At 32.0% G+C, this 15,837-nt stretch overlaps 3 protein-coding genes across 6 annotated transcripts; 2 read left to right on the forward strand and 1 right to left on the reverse strand.

Annotated features, from left to right (window-relative positions):
- Positions 1 to 239: 239 nt before the first annotated feature.
- Positions 240 to 1,654, forward strand: Arfrp1 (ADP-ribosylation factor related protein 1). Its single transcript, XM_070647843.1, has 4 exons — positions 240 to 386; positions 456 to 599; positions 1,136 to 1,170; positions 1,237 to 1,654. Exons 1-4 carry the CDS (start codon positions 302 to 304, stop codon positions 1,573 to 1,575), a joined length of 603 nt encoding a protein of 200 aa, XP_070503944.1. The 5' UTR covers positions 240 to 301; the 3' UTR covers positions 1,576 to 1,654.
- Positions 1,655 to 2,305: 651 nt separating this feature from the next.
- LOC139095584 (rhomboid-related protein 1-like) lies at positions 2,306 to 15,661 on the forward strand. Of its 4 annotated transcripts, XM_070646980.1 has the most exons (6): positions 2,306 to 2,429; positions 2,925 to 2,974; positions 3,031 to 3,400; positions 13,813 to 14,197; positions 14,918 to 15,244; positions 15,316 to 15,661. In XM_070646980.1, the coding sequence occupies exons 4-6, from the start codon at positions 13,916 to 13,918 to the stop codon at positions 15,607 to 15,609; spliced, it is 903 nt and encodes a 300-aa protein (XP_070503081.1). In that variant the 5' UTR covers positions 2,306 to 2,429; positions 2,925 to 2,974; positions 3,031 to 3,400; positions 13,813 to 13,915; the 3' UTR covers positions 15,610 to 15,661. The 4 variants fall into 4 exon arrangements, with proteins under 4 accessions (XP_070503081.1, XP_070503095.1, XP_070503088.1 ...); XM_070646994.1 differs by lacking the exons at positions 2,925 to 2,974; positions 3,031 to 3,400 and having other exon boundaries at positions 2,350 to 2,429; XM_070646987.1 differs by lacking the exons at positions 2,306 to 2,429; positions 2,925 to 2,974; positions 3,031 to 3,400 and adding an exon at positions 3,468 to 4,477.
- On the reverse strand, positions 7,364 to 12,630 carry LOC139097932 (uncharacterized). The gene is made up of 4 exons (XM_070649953.1): positions 12,349 to 12,630; positions 12,055 to 12,137; positions 10,308 to 11,731; positions 7,364 to 10,246 (listed from the first exon to the last, which is right to left on the reverse strand). Exons 3-4 carry the CDS (start codon positions 11,715 to 11,717, stop codon positions 7,364 to 7,366), a joined length of 4,293 nt encoding a protein of 1,430 aa, XP_070506054.1. The 5' UTR covers positions 11,718 to 11,731; positions 12,055 to 12,137; positions 12,349 to 12,630.
- Positions 15,662 to 15,837: the final 176 nt, after the last annotated feature.

The following is a 15,837-nucleotide window of genomic DNA, read 5'->3' on the forward strand; positions in this document are numbered from 1 at the left end:
TCCACAATATGCTCGAAATAAATCATTTCACATCCATTTTTGTGTCATGAGTAACCAGAGTGTCTGATAGTCATAATGATGTCACATTAGGAATCACTAGACAAGGTAAACATAAGCATATGACTATCACAAAGGAAACTTTGAACTTAAAAAATTGAAAATTATTTAAATTTTTGTGTAACGGTTTTTAAAAATTTGAATTTTTAAATTCACCTTCAACACATTGTTTTGACAATTTTTTCACCACAGAAACGTAAACAAGTACGAGTAGTCTTTGATGTAAATAGAATTTTAGTCAAAAATGTATCATTTAATTTCGGGTTTTTATGAAATGTTGACAAAAAAGGATGAATTTAACATTCTAATATTAGGATTAGATGATGCAGGTGAGGACGTAGAGATTTATGGATGATTAAAGTGAAATTTGAATTTCCTGGAACTTTAATATTTTTTAGGAAAGTCAACGTTCTTAGAGACAGCAAAGATGAAATTTACCAAAGGATATAAAGGAATGAACTTAAAGTTCATCACAACAACAGTCGGTCTTAATATTGGAGAGATCAACATAAGTGGTGTTAAGCTTAGCTTTTGGGATTTAGGTGAGAATATTTGATGGATATTTTGGGTCAATTGTGCAATCGACAATGATATAGGATGAAGATTGTTATGTTCCTGAATATCACAAGTCGGTTAATTGATCTGAAATCTGGATCGGTTATTAAAAAACTGATTAATCTTAGGATCAATTGAACTTATCCCAAGAACTGAACTTATCTCAAGAAATGAACTTATCCATTGAACTGAACTTATCCCATGAACTGAACTTGTTCCAAAAACTGACCTTATCCCATGAACTGAACTTGTTCCAAAAATTGAAATTGTCCCAAAATTTAATCTATCTTAAAATTGAAGTTATGCAAAAAAAAACTGAACTTATCCCAAAGTTGAACTTGTCCCAAAAGTGAACATTTCCCAAAAACTGAACTTACTCTAATAAAACATAGAAATCACTGAACATATCTTACAAAAAAACTAGACTCATCCCTAGAAAACTGAGCATTTCCCAAAATTAACTGAACTTATCCCAAGATATCAAACAACTAAACTTATCCATCTAATATCTATCAATTTCCAGGTGGTCAGAAAGAGCTTCAGTCACTTTGGGACAAGGTAAGTAAACAGCTCTATCCCAACTCTTTACAGCAACCTCACTAATCAATGATTCCTTAAACTTAGTACTATGACGAGTCACACGGAGTTATTTACGTAATCGACAGCAACGACAGAGACCGAATGAATGAATCTAAAGATCTTTTTGATAAAATGATAAAAAATGAATTTCTAAGTGGAGTTCCACTGCTGATCTTAGCAAATAAGCAAGACATAGTTGACTGTATGGGTGTTCGAGAGATTAAGCCAGTATTTCAGCAGCATGGACATTTAATAGGACGTAGAGATTGTCTGACCATTCCAACATCTGGATTAACGGGTGATGGAGTTGAGGAAGCTATAAAGTGGCTGACTGATGCTGTAAAAAGGAATGCAATACTAAGACCGCCGAAAAATCAAACGTGATGTGAAATGGAAAATTTAGAATTTTAAAATGAGTTTTTTAAATTATTTAAATAAATTTAATCTTTTTAAACTTAAAAAACTTGTGATTTTTTCAAATGTTGAAAAACCGTTAAAAATTTGAATTTTCAGAAACCGTTCAAAATTTGAAATTTTGAAGACCGGTAAAATTTTAATTTTGAAAAAAGTAATTAAATTATTTGAATTATTGAAAGTCGGTAAAAATTCGAATTTTCAAAAGTCGGTAAAAAATCGAATTTTCAAAAGTAGTTAAAAATTTGAATTTTTAAAAACCGTTAAAAATTTGAATTTTCCGAAAAAAAAAAACAGTTTCAAAGTGTGAAATATTCATGATATAGATTCTCAATTAAAATCAATACAATTCTCAATAAACACCTTATTTCAAGTTCAAGTAACATTCACAGCACTTAATTAAGATCGCATGCCTCCATGTGGTCCGCGTCTAAACAAAAACAATCAATAAATGTTCAATTAAAAATAAACAATTAGCAATGCGATAGTTAGAGGTCAAAAGCTGTTGGAGTCTACCTTAAATAGCTGACTTTATATTGAAATTTGAGAATTTTGTCGACTTTTAGTCAACTTGAAGTTCCCGTACCTAAATTTACATTCCGATTTCTACACTGATTTATTTTCTTATTGTTTCTAAGTAAAATCAAGTCAACGTTCAAGTTGAAGATGAAAAATGTGGAAAAAAATGTGAATAAAAAAATAAAAATAATTCTCAGTCATATGGCTGACGCGAGTAAGGAAGGAAAGTGGAGTCTCGAGTGTTTTAATCGACAAAAAAGTGATCAGAAAAAATTATTATTTGTGTTTTTGTGATTATTGAGCAGGTCAGTGAAATGTGAGATGTGTCAAGGTTTTTAAAACAGTTGTGGTCAACCTGTGTGCCGCGGAAATGACAATAACCACTCATATTGTGTTATTTCCAGTCGAGGTATACCACCAAAGTGTGCCATGAACAATAAAAGGTTGTCCACCACTGTTAGTTAAGGTGTGAATTAATTAGTTCCAAATTTGTCATGCACGAGATTCATTTGAACTAATTTTCTGTGCTTTAAAATGAGTTGACATCTAATGAGCCATTACGTTGAGTATCTATCAACCCAGAGGGACACCCTCCGGGTAATTTCTCTTTTTATGGTTGATTTGGATAGAAAGTAGCATTGTCGGTACCGACCAGACACTTTCATGTCATTTTGATAGGATTTTTGGACACAAAAGTACTTTTTGGCTGCAATTTAAGATTTTTTGCTCATTGGTATCAACTCTAGTCTTATACGGTACCTCCTTACCCTAATTAACTAAGTACATATCCCTAATTCCAGATTTTGGAGTTCATTTCTACTTGTTGCGACACCAAATTATCCCAATTGATGTACTAGTAATTGAGATATTGTTCAATAAATTGACCTCACATGTAATACATTTCAGACTGTCTATTGATGATCGAGAATCAGAAATATAATTTTTCATAACCCGGACACTCTTCATACCCTCAATTTCACCACCCTAAATAGCCGGAAATCTTCAAAAACCCGCAAACTCATCACCTATAGTAAAATTATTCTTGCATGCCGACTTTTATGGAACTTTTTTATAATGATCACATTTTATTACCGAGTGTCGACTTTTGAGTACAGCTGTTTACTTATTTGGATTGTTATCAGCGATTGACACACAAAAGCAATTTAACAACACGAATATATGACAAAAATGATCAGTCAGAGGCAGTTAATTACACGAAATGTGTCGGATTTTTGTAATTAAGTGGAATATTTTTTGTGTGATTTCTTTATAGAAGGTTAGATGCTACTGTTAAGTGTTATGTGATGAGATCTGTTAAGTTTGGGGGATTAGGATGAAGGGATGGGGGTTGGGGGTGTGTAGGGATATATGGGGGGTCACATGGCTCTGGTCAAGGATGTAGAATTGGTCAAAATGATCTAAAATTGATCAAAGTTGTAAAAATTAGCCTAAATAACTGATCATCACTATATCCACCCACTGCAGTCACAATTAACATCACCATACCCCCTTCCCTCACTCCCCTTTTTCCCTCAATCGACACCAATCGAAATCAGTCAATTAAAATACTCAATTTTAACGCCACTCAATTAAAATTTATAAATATTCATTATCATGTATAGTCAACTAATCAATTAATTTCATATTCAACGATCAACTACTTACTTTATTATTGAGAATTTGATTAAAATTCATGACACACATTTTTTATTTTTTTTTGTTAAATTTCATTTTGGACTTCTAAGTAACATAAAAAAAAAGAAATAATTCCAAGAACTAGCCTGAGCTGCACATAACAGATGTTGGTATGCTGATGTAATGTCTGTTTCATGCTTCCTTACACATAGCTTGACAAAGTGGTATACATGTCCCTTACCAAGCCATACCACCACTGACGAAAGTGACCCCAGGTAACGCTTCTGAGGCTCATAGACGTGACTAGGGAGGTTAATGAGCTCATGCGTCGGTAGTTAAGATTTGAAATTTTGCTAACATTAATTTCGTTTTACAAAAATTCAAAACTAATCGCAAAACAAATCATTCGCATCAAAATAACTCAACATAAATTAAAGCGCCAATCACGTTCCACCTGACGATCAGCAAAACGTGACAAATTAATCAATCAACATAAAAAAAATTCATTGTTAACTAAGTAATGGTTAAATGTCCATATCCGATCAAGTGTCAGCCAACAAACACTTTAGTTTATATCCAAAAGTCATACGCAGAAGGTTCGCATCTGTTACAGTCTCGCAAATCCTTAAAATTTCATTCATAAAATAACTCGACACATGTGCGCAACAACAACAATTTTTTTATGAATGAATGATACTGTGTTGCTATGGTGACTTGTGTGAGTGTTGAGGAACGTATAGTTTGTGGATGTTATAGAATAAGATGAATTTGGGTCAGTTGGAGTTGAGGAAGAAGGGAAGAAATACACAGAAAAAAATATGCGGTGTGGAAATTTTTAGAGATTTAAGGTGTTTTTGGGGGACTTTTGGGGATGAATGTTGAGTTAAAAATGTGAAAATTTGAGGATAATTAAGTGCAATAATTTTGGATTTTATGTGCAAAATATGAAATTGGTGAATAGTTCCTAAGAATTTTGTGAAATATGCTTGAAATTGATGACTAGTTAGTGCTTAAAAAAATACATAAAAAATTGTCAATTATTGAGATTATATCCAAATTTTCAGTAACTTTTTAAAACCAAAACCGTTAAAAGTTTAAGATCAAAACAAATTACAAACTTTATAAATCAATAAATCATCAAAGTTTGGCTTAAAATGTGTTAATTTCAATTCTTGTTAAGTAGTTGTAATGCAATCATCGTTGAACCATCGTAAATTCATCAAAGCTGTACCAATTGATCGGAATTAATTACTAATGTAAGTAAACTTAATACTTAAGTGATAAATGGAACTAAAAAGGCTTTTCCAAGTTCCTGGATTGAATTTCTTGATAAGAACGTTAGAGTTCTCAATATCCTGAACTGTCAGAAGTTATCAAACGATAGAAAAGTTCTCTAAACACGGCAATAGACCTCCATGCACCCAGTCATCGGATAACTCAATGCTGAAGAATTTAAGAAAGAACTCCTGGAAGGAAGCTTGTTGATAGTGACAGGATTGTGTTTGGTATTGTCAATTGACAGGCGAAATCCAGCTTTAAGCGTCATCTGAGGATGGCCATGGATCCCAGTGGATCTGTACGAATCTGTGGCGAAGTACCTAATATTGATGACTTTACAGAGCTACCTACAAACTCTAAATGGATGTCTTATATGACATTTTATGAAATTTCCATTGCTCATATCTGAATTCTTCAAGATTTATGTGCATCATAATCAAAGAACCCCTCAAAAAAAAAACATTTAAATTTTCATCATAAATTACCTCAAGCGTTGCTTCATCTAATCCATAAACTGCGTCTCACATCAATCTTAAAGGAAAGACGACAATGCATTCATATAAAGCTGATTTAAAAATAACATCAAAAAATTCTTTACATTTTAATTTTGTTTACTTAAATTCACACAGAACATGAACTGGAATAACAAAAGAAAAAGTCAATTTTGTTGTCTAAAATTAAACTTAATGCAGGAAAATGTTTACATTTTCAATTTTTCTTCATTTATCTTTCACATTGTCAGTCACAGTTACACATCACGACCCCACATTTTCATTTCTATTCATCCTATTTATGTATGTGTGCAGCATGTTTTGATTACAGTTTTTTTTTCCTTTAAATTTCGATGCTCAGCTCAGCTGTTGTCATACATTTGTGCATCTTATGCCTTGTGAATAGGAAAATCAATTGAATCATCTTTTTGATGATGATGATCATGACTTCTGGATGTAATTAATGACACATATAATGTAATATTAGAAAATACTAAGAAGATGAGTAGAAAAAACATGATTAACACTTGCTGTAAATGGAGGGAATTGGATGCAAGTAAAGAAGGAATATTGAGGTACGATTTAGTGCGCATATTTAAGGAAGTTTTGAATATTGATCAGCGGCATGAACATTTGATACTGAAATATAAAAACATTATGAAAATGACTTAATTTAAGGCACATTTAAAAGTATTTAAATTTTATTTATTTTTTCATTAATTAATTTGACATTTTATCGACTTCAAGCACAACAGTTTAGGAATCAAGATCAATATCATAATTTTTCAGTAGAATTTTAACACATGAATGAACTGCTGGTCTGTTTAAAGCATATTCAAGTAAATTTTGGCCATATTCACCTTTCTTTTTTAAATATTCAACTTGTTCGTCGTGGGTCAAAAAATTTTTAATTTCATTCCACGTCAGTTCTACAATTTCTTTTGTATTGCCTTCAACAGCAGCAAAAATAATATTATTTCCAAATTTATCAACATGATTTATGAATTGCAAAATTTCTGAATTTTCAAAATAGTTTCGGAAAGTATCCCATAGAGTTTTATGAAATTCTAAAGACTTATTACATTGCTGCTGACTGCAACAGATTTCGATTTATAATATTCAAATTTCTCAAGATTTTCTTGACTTCATCTCGTGATGTAAGTTTTTTTAATTCTTGAATCATAAACCCAAAAACTTCACATGGTGACCTTTCTGCAACAATATGAAGAATATTTCGTTCATCTCCATCAACTTCCTTGAGCATTTCCAAAAACTTTTTATCACTTCCACAAAACTCACGGAAATATTCCCACAAATTTTGATGAACTTCAACAGGATTTGACACATATGCAGCATATTGAAGTAAATTCATTTCCTCCTTACCTTTTGATTTTATAATTTCTTGTAATTGAGCTATAGTAAATTTATTTATAAGAATTTGGAATGTCCACTTAATTATTGCTGGTTGTTTTCGATGCACAAGTTCTTGAACAAAACTTGTTTCATAATAACCTTTTTGTAGAATAAAATCCTTCAATTCCTCTCGATCTTCAAATGTTTTGAGCAAAAGTTTCCATAATGTCTGATACACTTCAATGTTGTCACACTCAGCAGCTGTAGTATGAAGAATATTTTGTTTATCATTATCCTGATGCTTAACAAATTCCTTAAATGTTTGTGGAACTTTTTTATTTGTGAAATATTTTTCTATTTCTGTCCACATCATTTGGAGATTTTCTTTGGATTTTATTGAATCAACACAGACTTGTAAAATTATTTTGTTCATCTGCATTGCATTTGCTCATTAATTCGAACATTTCTTGACCGTAAAGTATCTATCCATTATTTCTAAGATTTTCTGAATTTTTCCCAGCAGTTAAATATGAGAAATCATTTAGGAAGTAAAAAACGTTTTCTTTCGGCCGTTTATTATTCTTCATCATCAGTGATTGTCGGACAAATTCATGGTCAGTTTTTTCTTCTGTTTTTGCCACAAAATCTCCAAACAATTCAATTTCAAGATTTGATTCAATAATTCCGTGAAAAATGTTTCTATTGATCATGAAGTCCTTTAAATCATCATTGATTAAAAACCCAAGAATAAATTCTTGGAATTTCATAAATAATCTTGGTTTTGTTTCTTGTCCAACAATAATCTCTGCAATGTATTTTAAAGTGATTTTAACTCGCTCATAATTTCCGCTTTTAAGGACATTAAGCACTAAATCAATCAAATTATCAAGATTATTTTCAAAAAAGTCACCAAAATTAGTCATTTTATAGAATTTTTCAACGTGATTTTCAACTTCTGGCTGAATTCTTGTCAGGATTGAAGCATCTGTGATCATGTCATTCAGAAATATTTGAATGACTTCATACTTCTTGTCAGTTAAAATATCCACAAAAACTTCCACAACTTTTTTTTCAATTTCTTTGCACTTTAAAGCATTTGAAATTGAAAGAGCCACAAAATATTCACTGAAAGTCTTGTGTATGAAATAAACTTTTCCATTTATTATGATCAATATGCCACCAGCGATGATTTCTTCCTTTGGCCATTCACTGCCGTTACATCCAGGAAAAAGGATAGCAGCTAATTCTTCGAACATGCTCAAAATTGCTTGATATTCATGAAATTTGATGAAGTTTAGGTTAAATATTTTTTGAGCATCAATATCTGCTTGCATCCTAATCGGACCTTTACTACGCGACCATCTCAAGTATAGAATGTCTATGAATTGGATGTAAATTTTTAATCCTTGCAAATTGTCAACATTTGTTTCGTCCTTGAATCCATCAGCAATCATTTTGAACAATTGAGGCAGACCGATTGAATTATATCTAACAATTAAAGCTTTTTGAATTATTTTCAGAGCTTTTTGTTTATAAATTCTATATTTTGGTGTTGCTTTGACACGACTTTCAAAGTCTTCCTTCGATTTCGGTACAATCTTGGCCTTTATTAAATCAGCAAGAATCCAGCTTTTTGCTATAAAATCCATTCCTTCATCCTTTGTCATCTCATCAAGACCATAAGCTGCATAAAGCTTGAGTTTGTCCTTCAAATCGACCTCAAAATAGTCTCGAGTTGCAATCCACAGCTGATTGCCCCTATTTCGTTGGAAATTCTGTGCCAATTTTGAGACAAATTCAGCACAATTTGGAGCAATTTCATCAAATCCATCAAAAAGAATGTAAACTTTGCCGTCCTTGTACATTTTTTTGAAGATTTTGGCCTCAAATTGCTGTTCTGGCTTCAAAATATGATTGACCATAAAACTTGAAAATTCAACATTTTGTGCCTTAAACTCGTCAATGAACTGCTTCAAGTCCACATAAGTCACCCAACTTGTTGGATTCTCTTCACGGAGGACACTTGCAATTTTTTTCATTGCCCAACTTTTGCCACTTCCAGCAATGTCTGAGATTATGACGTATTGCTGGTAACTGACTTCACGAAGAAATTCGGAACTAAAGTAAAGCATTTTTGTAAAGTTATTTTTAAACCTCCTTGAATTATATAAAATCTCAATATGATTTTTATCGTCTATCTTGTCAACATTGATTGCTACTTGTGTAGGTGATTTTACTAACATGGTCAACAGATGGTCGTCGATAATTTCAGAGAAGTCTTCATTAAGTTCCATTGAGTTCTGCTTTCTTAGCAAATCTGACAGCGAAATTTGTAAATTATTTTGAAAATTTATTTCCTTCTTCAACAAAAATTGTTGACTTTCTTCTGTCAAGTCACTCCAGTTGTAGTTGATTTTCATTCTTACAGCATTTTTCATGATTTTTTTGTCGCATATATCAGCTAAATATTCACTTTGTTGCTCATTTGACACCACAAATGTAAAATTAAATTCTTTATTGATGAAAATGTGACCTAAACAGCCAGGAACGTCTCTTGTACAATCAACAAAAATGTTAAGTTCTTGATTAGCTAAACAGATGTGCTCGAATTCTTCCCAAATCTCCGAATTGTTGAGCTTTTTAGGCTCAGTGAAGAAATTTTTTGAATCTATGAAAGATCCAAGTTTTTGCTTTAAATTCTTCGAAATGTCAATGAACAAAAGTTGTGGATTATTTGTAGTCACAATCACTAATTTATTGTTAATCAGCTCCTCAATTTGCTTTCCAGGTTTAACTTGAAATTGAGGATTTGAAATGTTATCTAGCATTTCCGTCAATCTATTAAGTTTTATGACTTCTTTATTTGTATTTAGATATTTTTCCATCTCTGGTATGACTTGAACCGTCCAGTAGTCGACTAATCTTTCGTACATATCCTTGATATCATTCAGTTTTAACTCTTCATCATCAAATGCTGTTGAAAACTGCACAAATCTGACAATCAATTCAAAATGAAACTCTTCTTTTGTATAGTTTTCAAAAACTGATGAAATGATATTGTTGCACTGATCGTCTGGAGCTTCATCAGCTTCATTTGCGGACCATTTATCAATTTCTTGGACGATTTTGTCAAATGATTCCTTTAAATCCTCTCTGTCTTTGTGGTAAGGATTAAAATTATTATCATAAACCAACTTCATGGCATAATGACACAATTCGTGAGCCAAAACTCCTTTAATTTCCTGTTCACGTTCTTTTGTGGAATTACCATATTGTTCTGATAATTTTGCACCCATGAAGATCAATTTTCTGAACGAATATGTTATTCCGGATGCATTTGGATTATCTAGGCTTGCACTTTCAACCTTGAATGTATTTTATGAAAATTTAAATCAGGAAATTAATTAAATCACTCAAATTACTTACATTGTCACTTTCGAAATCAAAGATTATCTTCAGCCTGTCACAAGATGCCGCAACGTTGATCAATTGTGGTGATACATTGTAGATATCCATAAACCATTTCATGATTTTTTTACTATATTCAACTTTTTGTTCCTCATTAATTTGTCTGTAATGGATAGTTGACTGCGCATACAACTTGTGTACTGATTTGTGGATATTTGGAAGTGACTGGTTGATATTTTTGATCCTCTGATTTGTTGCAATCCTGATTGCTTCACTTTTTTCCTCTTTTGAATCCATTTTTTTAATGAATGCATAACAATTTTCTCCTTTAAAGCCAAGTGACTTGAGATAGTAAAAAACTGCATATTTCTTTAAATTTAATGCTTCTTTCAATGCTGAAAAGTTGGATGGACTGTAGAAGAATTTCAAATTTTTGTCGATATATCCGTCAATTTTTTCATAATTTTCAGCTTCAATTGATGCTTTAAAGTCAGCTCTTTTTGCGATTATATCACACAATTTCTCATGACCAACAGATTCGACCTTAAAATTCTTTGGAAATGGAAAATCAGCATAATCCAGCAATTCACAGAGAACATCAAGCTGTTCTGTCTCAAATGCAGCTGTTGATATTTTAACTTGATGATCATGTGGAAGGAGCTGGATCAAATGTGTACAATCATTTATCAAATATTTGATGACTTCCTTATTCTTATTTTGAACTGCTCTGAACAGAACTGAGTCATCATTTTCTGAAAGAGCAATGTGCTTTTGTGATCTGTTGCTCAACATCCTTCCATCGAATGGTGAATCCAGAGCAGCAATAAATTCTGATTTGGTACTTTTCTTGGCTATTGTTAATAATAACCTGGCAAAAAATTTATTAGGTAATTTTAAAGTCTGCAGTAATCTCAGAGCTAACGACCGGTTTTGAAACTTAGACAAAGCATTAAGAACTGAATTTTTAAAATAGTTTGCATTTTTGACCTTAATTAAGTGCAATAGTGATGATAGATTTTTAGATTCTTGTTGATCCTGATCGATGTCAATGAACTGATTTGAGTCTTCCTGTTTGTAGTACATTTTTGACACATTCTTATCATCTGATGTCAGTTGAAGGATTAAAGGACGATTAGTGCCAAATTTGAGCAAATTCTGCCGTATTTTTGCTGACGATTTTTTTTTATTTTTTGCTACATTGATGACAAAAATGAAGAGTTGTGGATATTTTTTTGGATCAAGTCGTTTAATTGTACTCAAAACTTCTTCAAACATCCATTCAGGTGAAAAATGAAGAATCTTGCAGGTATCTTTCACTTCCTTGATGATCTTTTGTGTTTCATTTTGTAATTTAAGAACCAAATGTTCATCAACTTTAATCTGGTTTGAGTCATCAACAATAATGAGACGTGAATGTGGATTGGACATCGCTGTGAAGTTATCTACAAAAAGTATAAAATCACAAAATTAGAATCACAAATATTAAGGATTATATTTCGTGGCTAATGATTGTTAATCGAATGAGGCAATGTCAGTCCTATCTCATTAGATATAAAGCTAAAAGATACAGTTAATGTCAGGGATCTAAGCTTTCCCGACAACTTAATTCTGGGCCGGCAAACCATTAGTCTGGTCTACAGCCGAGTCTAGCATAAATACCCAATAAAATCAGAAGAACGGAAAGTATCTTTTGGTATAAATAATTAAATAAAAAATCTCGACCTTATTTTATATGCCTCGATTGAACTGAGCAACTAAAACTTACAATGATAATGAAAATATTTTTCGTCAATTCAACGTCCGTACACAGTGAAATATTGTGGTGTGTGTGAACTATGTCTGATTAATCTGAAATCAAAATTACAAAAATTGAATAAATTATTCATAATTTTTTTTTAATAAGACAATATGTCGTTCATTTATTACGTAATGCAATATTGGAACAAGCTTTAAAGTAAAATTTCCGACTTTTTAAACAAATTTTGGAGAATCTCTCTTGATCAACAATATCCAATATTACATTATGTAAATCCCTCAACAATCCTTACAATCAACTTACTTCCAATAATGCAATTTCTACTTTTATATTGAATTTCACAATTTAATCACTTTTTCGCAACGTTACAAAATAACCAATGTTATACTATTGAATTTTATTGCTAAACACACGATGATAACATTTTTTAGTTATGTATAACCAATGTTATACTATGGATTGGGTCATCTATTGATCCACTGATCATTGGTCCACTAGTGGGAAACGTACCAGTGAGTTTATGTACCAGTGGGTTATGTACCACTCTAAAGAAGTCAAGGCTAATGATCAGTAGAATTCTATAGATAACCCAATCCATAGTATAACATTGGTTATATATAACTAAAAAGATGATTCAATTGAAAATTTCCTATTCACAGAGCATAATATGCACAAATGTATGACAACAGTTGAGCTAAGCTTGACCGAAAATTAAATAAAATGTGTCATTTTGACGGCCTGAAATACTCCGTGAGTCGTGGGCAACCTGTTTGCCGCCAAACATACTTGAAACTGTCATGAATCGTATGGGGTGTTCTTACCGTTAAAATGTACCGCGAAAAGTTGCCCACCACTTACCATACCCTATCCCAGTATAGTCATTGTACAATTTTCCCACAACTGTAATAAACCAATTAACCCAATCTCAAATTACAACTTCATATACTTCAGAAGTGTCAAAAAATCGAATTTAATGAGAAAAGTCTTTGTTTACGAATTAACACAAGAAAAAGCAGAACGCGTTGTGTGATGTAAAACACATGGATTATTTACAAGTCATAAAAAGACGAAGAAAAGGAGAAAAAATGAGAGAAAAGAATTTCACAGCTCAAGTCGGACGATAAACACAAAATTTAAATGATATTTAAGAGCATGAAAGAAAATAAAACGGCTTAATGTGAAGATTATTATAGTTTTTATTAGAGTAGGAACAGGAGAATATGTTTTTGGGTTTATAAGCCGCAGATTGGAGAATGAAAATGTTTTCTGAAGGTGTTTGTTATGAGTTATGATAATGAAATTTACGACTTATTTAATATTTTCAAATTTTTGGCCAGTTTTGAGATCATTTGCATGCGCAGTATGTGCGGCTTATGAAGGAAAAATCAAAAAATCAAATTTTGACATTGCAACATTGTTCAAGATGTAAAATTGGTTAATTCCGCTCTAAAATATTTGAATTTATGATTTTTTAGCCAAAGTACTTAGAGTTGAATTCTGTTTAATGCGGCTTATGAAGCTAAAAATCATTAAAAGTCATATCCTAGTTGGTTGTCGCATATTAAAGTCTAATTTTGACCAGTACTTCCTTACAATCCCTATATATGAGCTGTAAAATCATAAAATTTGATAAATTTAGTGAAAAATAGTCAAAACTTACTAAAATCCCCACAAAGGTATCCCGCTTAACTTCAAAAAATAACTTTTCTCATTTTCTTCTATTTTTAATTTTAATTTCTTTTTTCTCAATTTTCTTTTCATCAACAGAGAATAAAATTCCAACTTAGATCTCAGTTACCGGTAATGCTGCATTGCTAACGCATCTCTGATTCAAAAACTCCGTCGTTGTAAGACCAAAAACACAATAATTATGACTGACAAAAGTCTAATCGAGCGTCTAAATTGGATGATTAAAGTTGCACCACAAGAGAATGATAAGAAGACACAAAAGTCATGGAGTTGGGGAAGTGAAAGGAAAAGTTTGACGACTGAAGAGAAGCTGTATGCTATAAGCAATGGATTTGTGGCAAATGAGGAAGGATTTATGCCTCGGGAACGAGAGCGGAAAAAATGGAAGGAAATAATTAGAAAATATTTGAAAAAATGCCCTTGGGGAGTGCCGTGGATGATGATTGTGTTTAGTGTTGTTCAGGTGAGTTCAAAATGTTGAGGTTATGTGACTAAAACCTGTGAAATTTTGAGGTTATGTGACTGAAAGTTGCAGTAATTTTGAGGTTATGTGACTGAAAGTTGCAGTAATTTTGAGGTTATGTGACAGAAATTTTGAGGTTATGTGACTGAAAATTTGCAGTTATTTATAGGTTTTGTGATTAAAACCTGTGAAATTTTGAGGTTAACTTCCTAAATACTCCGTTTTTCCATAAAATCACTCAACCTCAATTTATCACTTCTGCTCCACTCCCACCGAGTAAACATAACACTATAAACATTCAAAAGAGCTGGAAACAGAAAAGTTGCGAAAATTTTCCTCAATAAACAAATGAAAAATTTTGTACAAATCGATCTAATTCTCATGAAATAAATAGATGAACATTGATTTTAATGTTGGAAAATTTGCTAATGAGCAACCTTGATTATTGAATAAATATTATGTCCATCGTGAGGATATCCAGCCGACTTTTTGGATGAGATATTTTGCATCTGGTGGGAAGTGATTAATAAATAATTTGAGTGAAGTGCTGATTGCGATTTGGGGCTTTGTTTTGAGGTTATGTCACAAAATTCCTTCAAATTTTGAGGTTATGTCACAAAGTACCTTCAAATTTTGAGGTTAAGTCATCAAATACCTTAAAACTTTGAGGTTATGTCCTAAAATTCACTAATTTAACCTAAAATTTTCCAATTTTTTCAGCTTTTTTTCAATACATTCAACTCATCGGATAAGACATATCAGCTACTCGCCTTCTCAACACACCACAAGTCTGAAATTTGGAGATTTTTTACATACTCACTTCTTCATGCTGGTACAGCTCATCTCATTATCAACATTATTCTCCAACTTGTCATTTCACTGCCATTAGAGACTGAAACAGGACATTTTAGGACATTTTTTGTATATTTTGGTGGTGTATTGAGTGGATCATTAGCTGCAAGCCTTAAAAATGATGGACTACTCATGGTTGGTGCTAGTTCAGGGATATATAGCTTATTAATGAGTCATTTGGCTCATGTTTATTTGGTAAGTTGACTTTATTTCATTAAAAAATTTGTCAAATTTCCTAACATAACCTCAAAAAAAATTATTTCCAGAACTTCCAAACCATCTCCCATCGGACCTATCGAATAATCTTCGTAGTCATACTCACACTCAGTGACGTAATTCACTCATTAAGTCACTGTCTACTTAATAACAATGAGGAACCAAAGATTCATATTGTTGCCCACATCTCAGGTGCCATATGTGGAATTATACTCGGATTTATATTTTACAAGAAATCAAAAACTGACAACGACGATGCCAAAGGTGCTAAATACTTTAAATGGATATCAATTGCATGTTATTTGACATTTATTTGCTTTGTGATTATTGTACATGTTAGTTAGATCAATTAATCAATTTTTTTATGAGAATAAAATGAGAATATGAAACTGAAAATTGATGGATTTGTGTGGATTATTTAGTGTGAAGGCACCTGAACCTAGGAGCTCGAGTGTGAAAACACCTGAACCTATGAACTCAAGTGTGAATGCACCTGAACCTTAGAACTCTTATGTGAAGGCACCTGAACCTTAGAACTCTTATGTGAAGGCACCTTAACCTAAGAACTCAAG

This window comes from Chironomus tepperi, unplaced genomic scaffold, assembly GCF_022539635.2.
Source record: "Chironomus tepperi strain 1889 unplaced genomic scaffold, CSIRO-AGI_Ctep_v1 contig_34, whole genome shotgun sequence".
NCBI classification, from domain to species: domain Eukaryota; kingdom Metazoa; phylum Arthropoda; class Insecta; order Diptera; family Chironomidae; genus Chironomus; species Chironomus tepperi.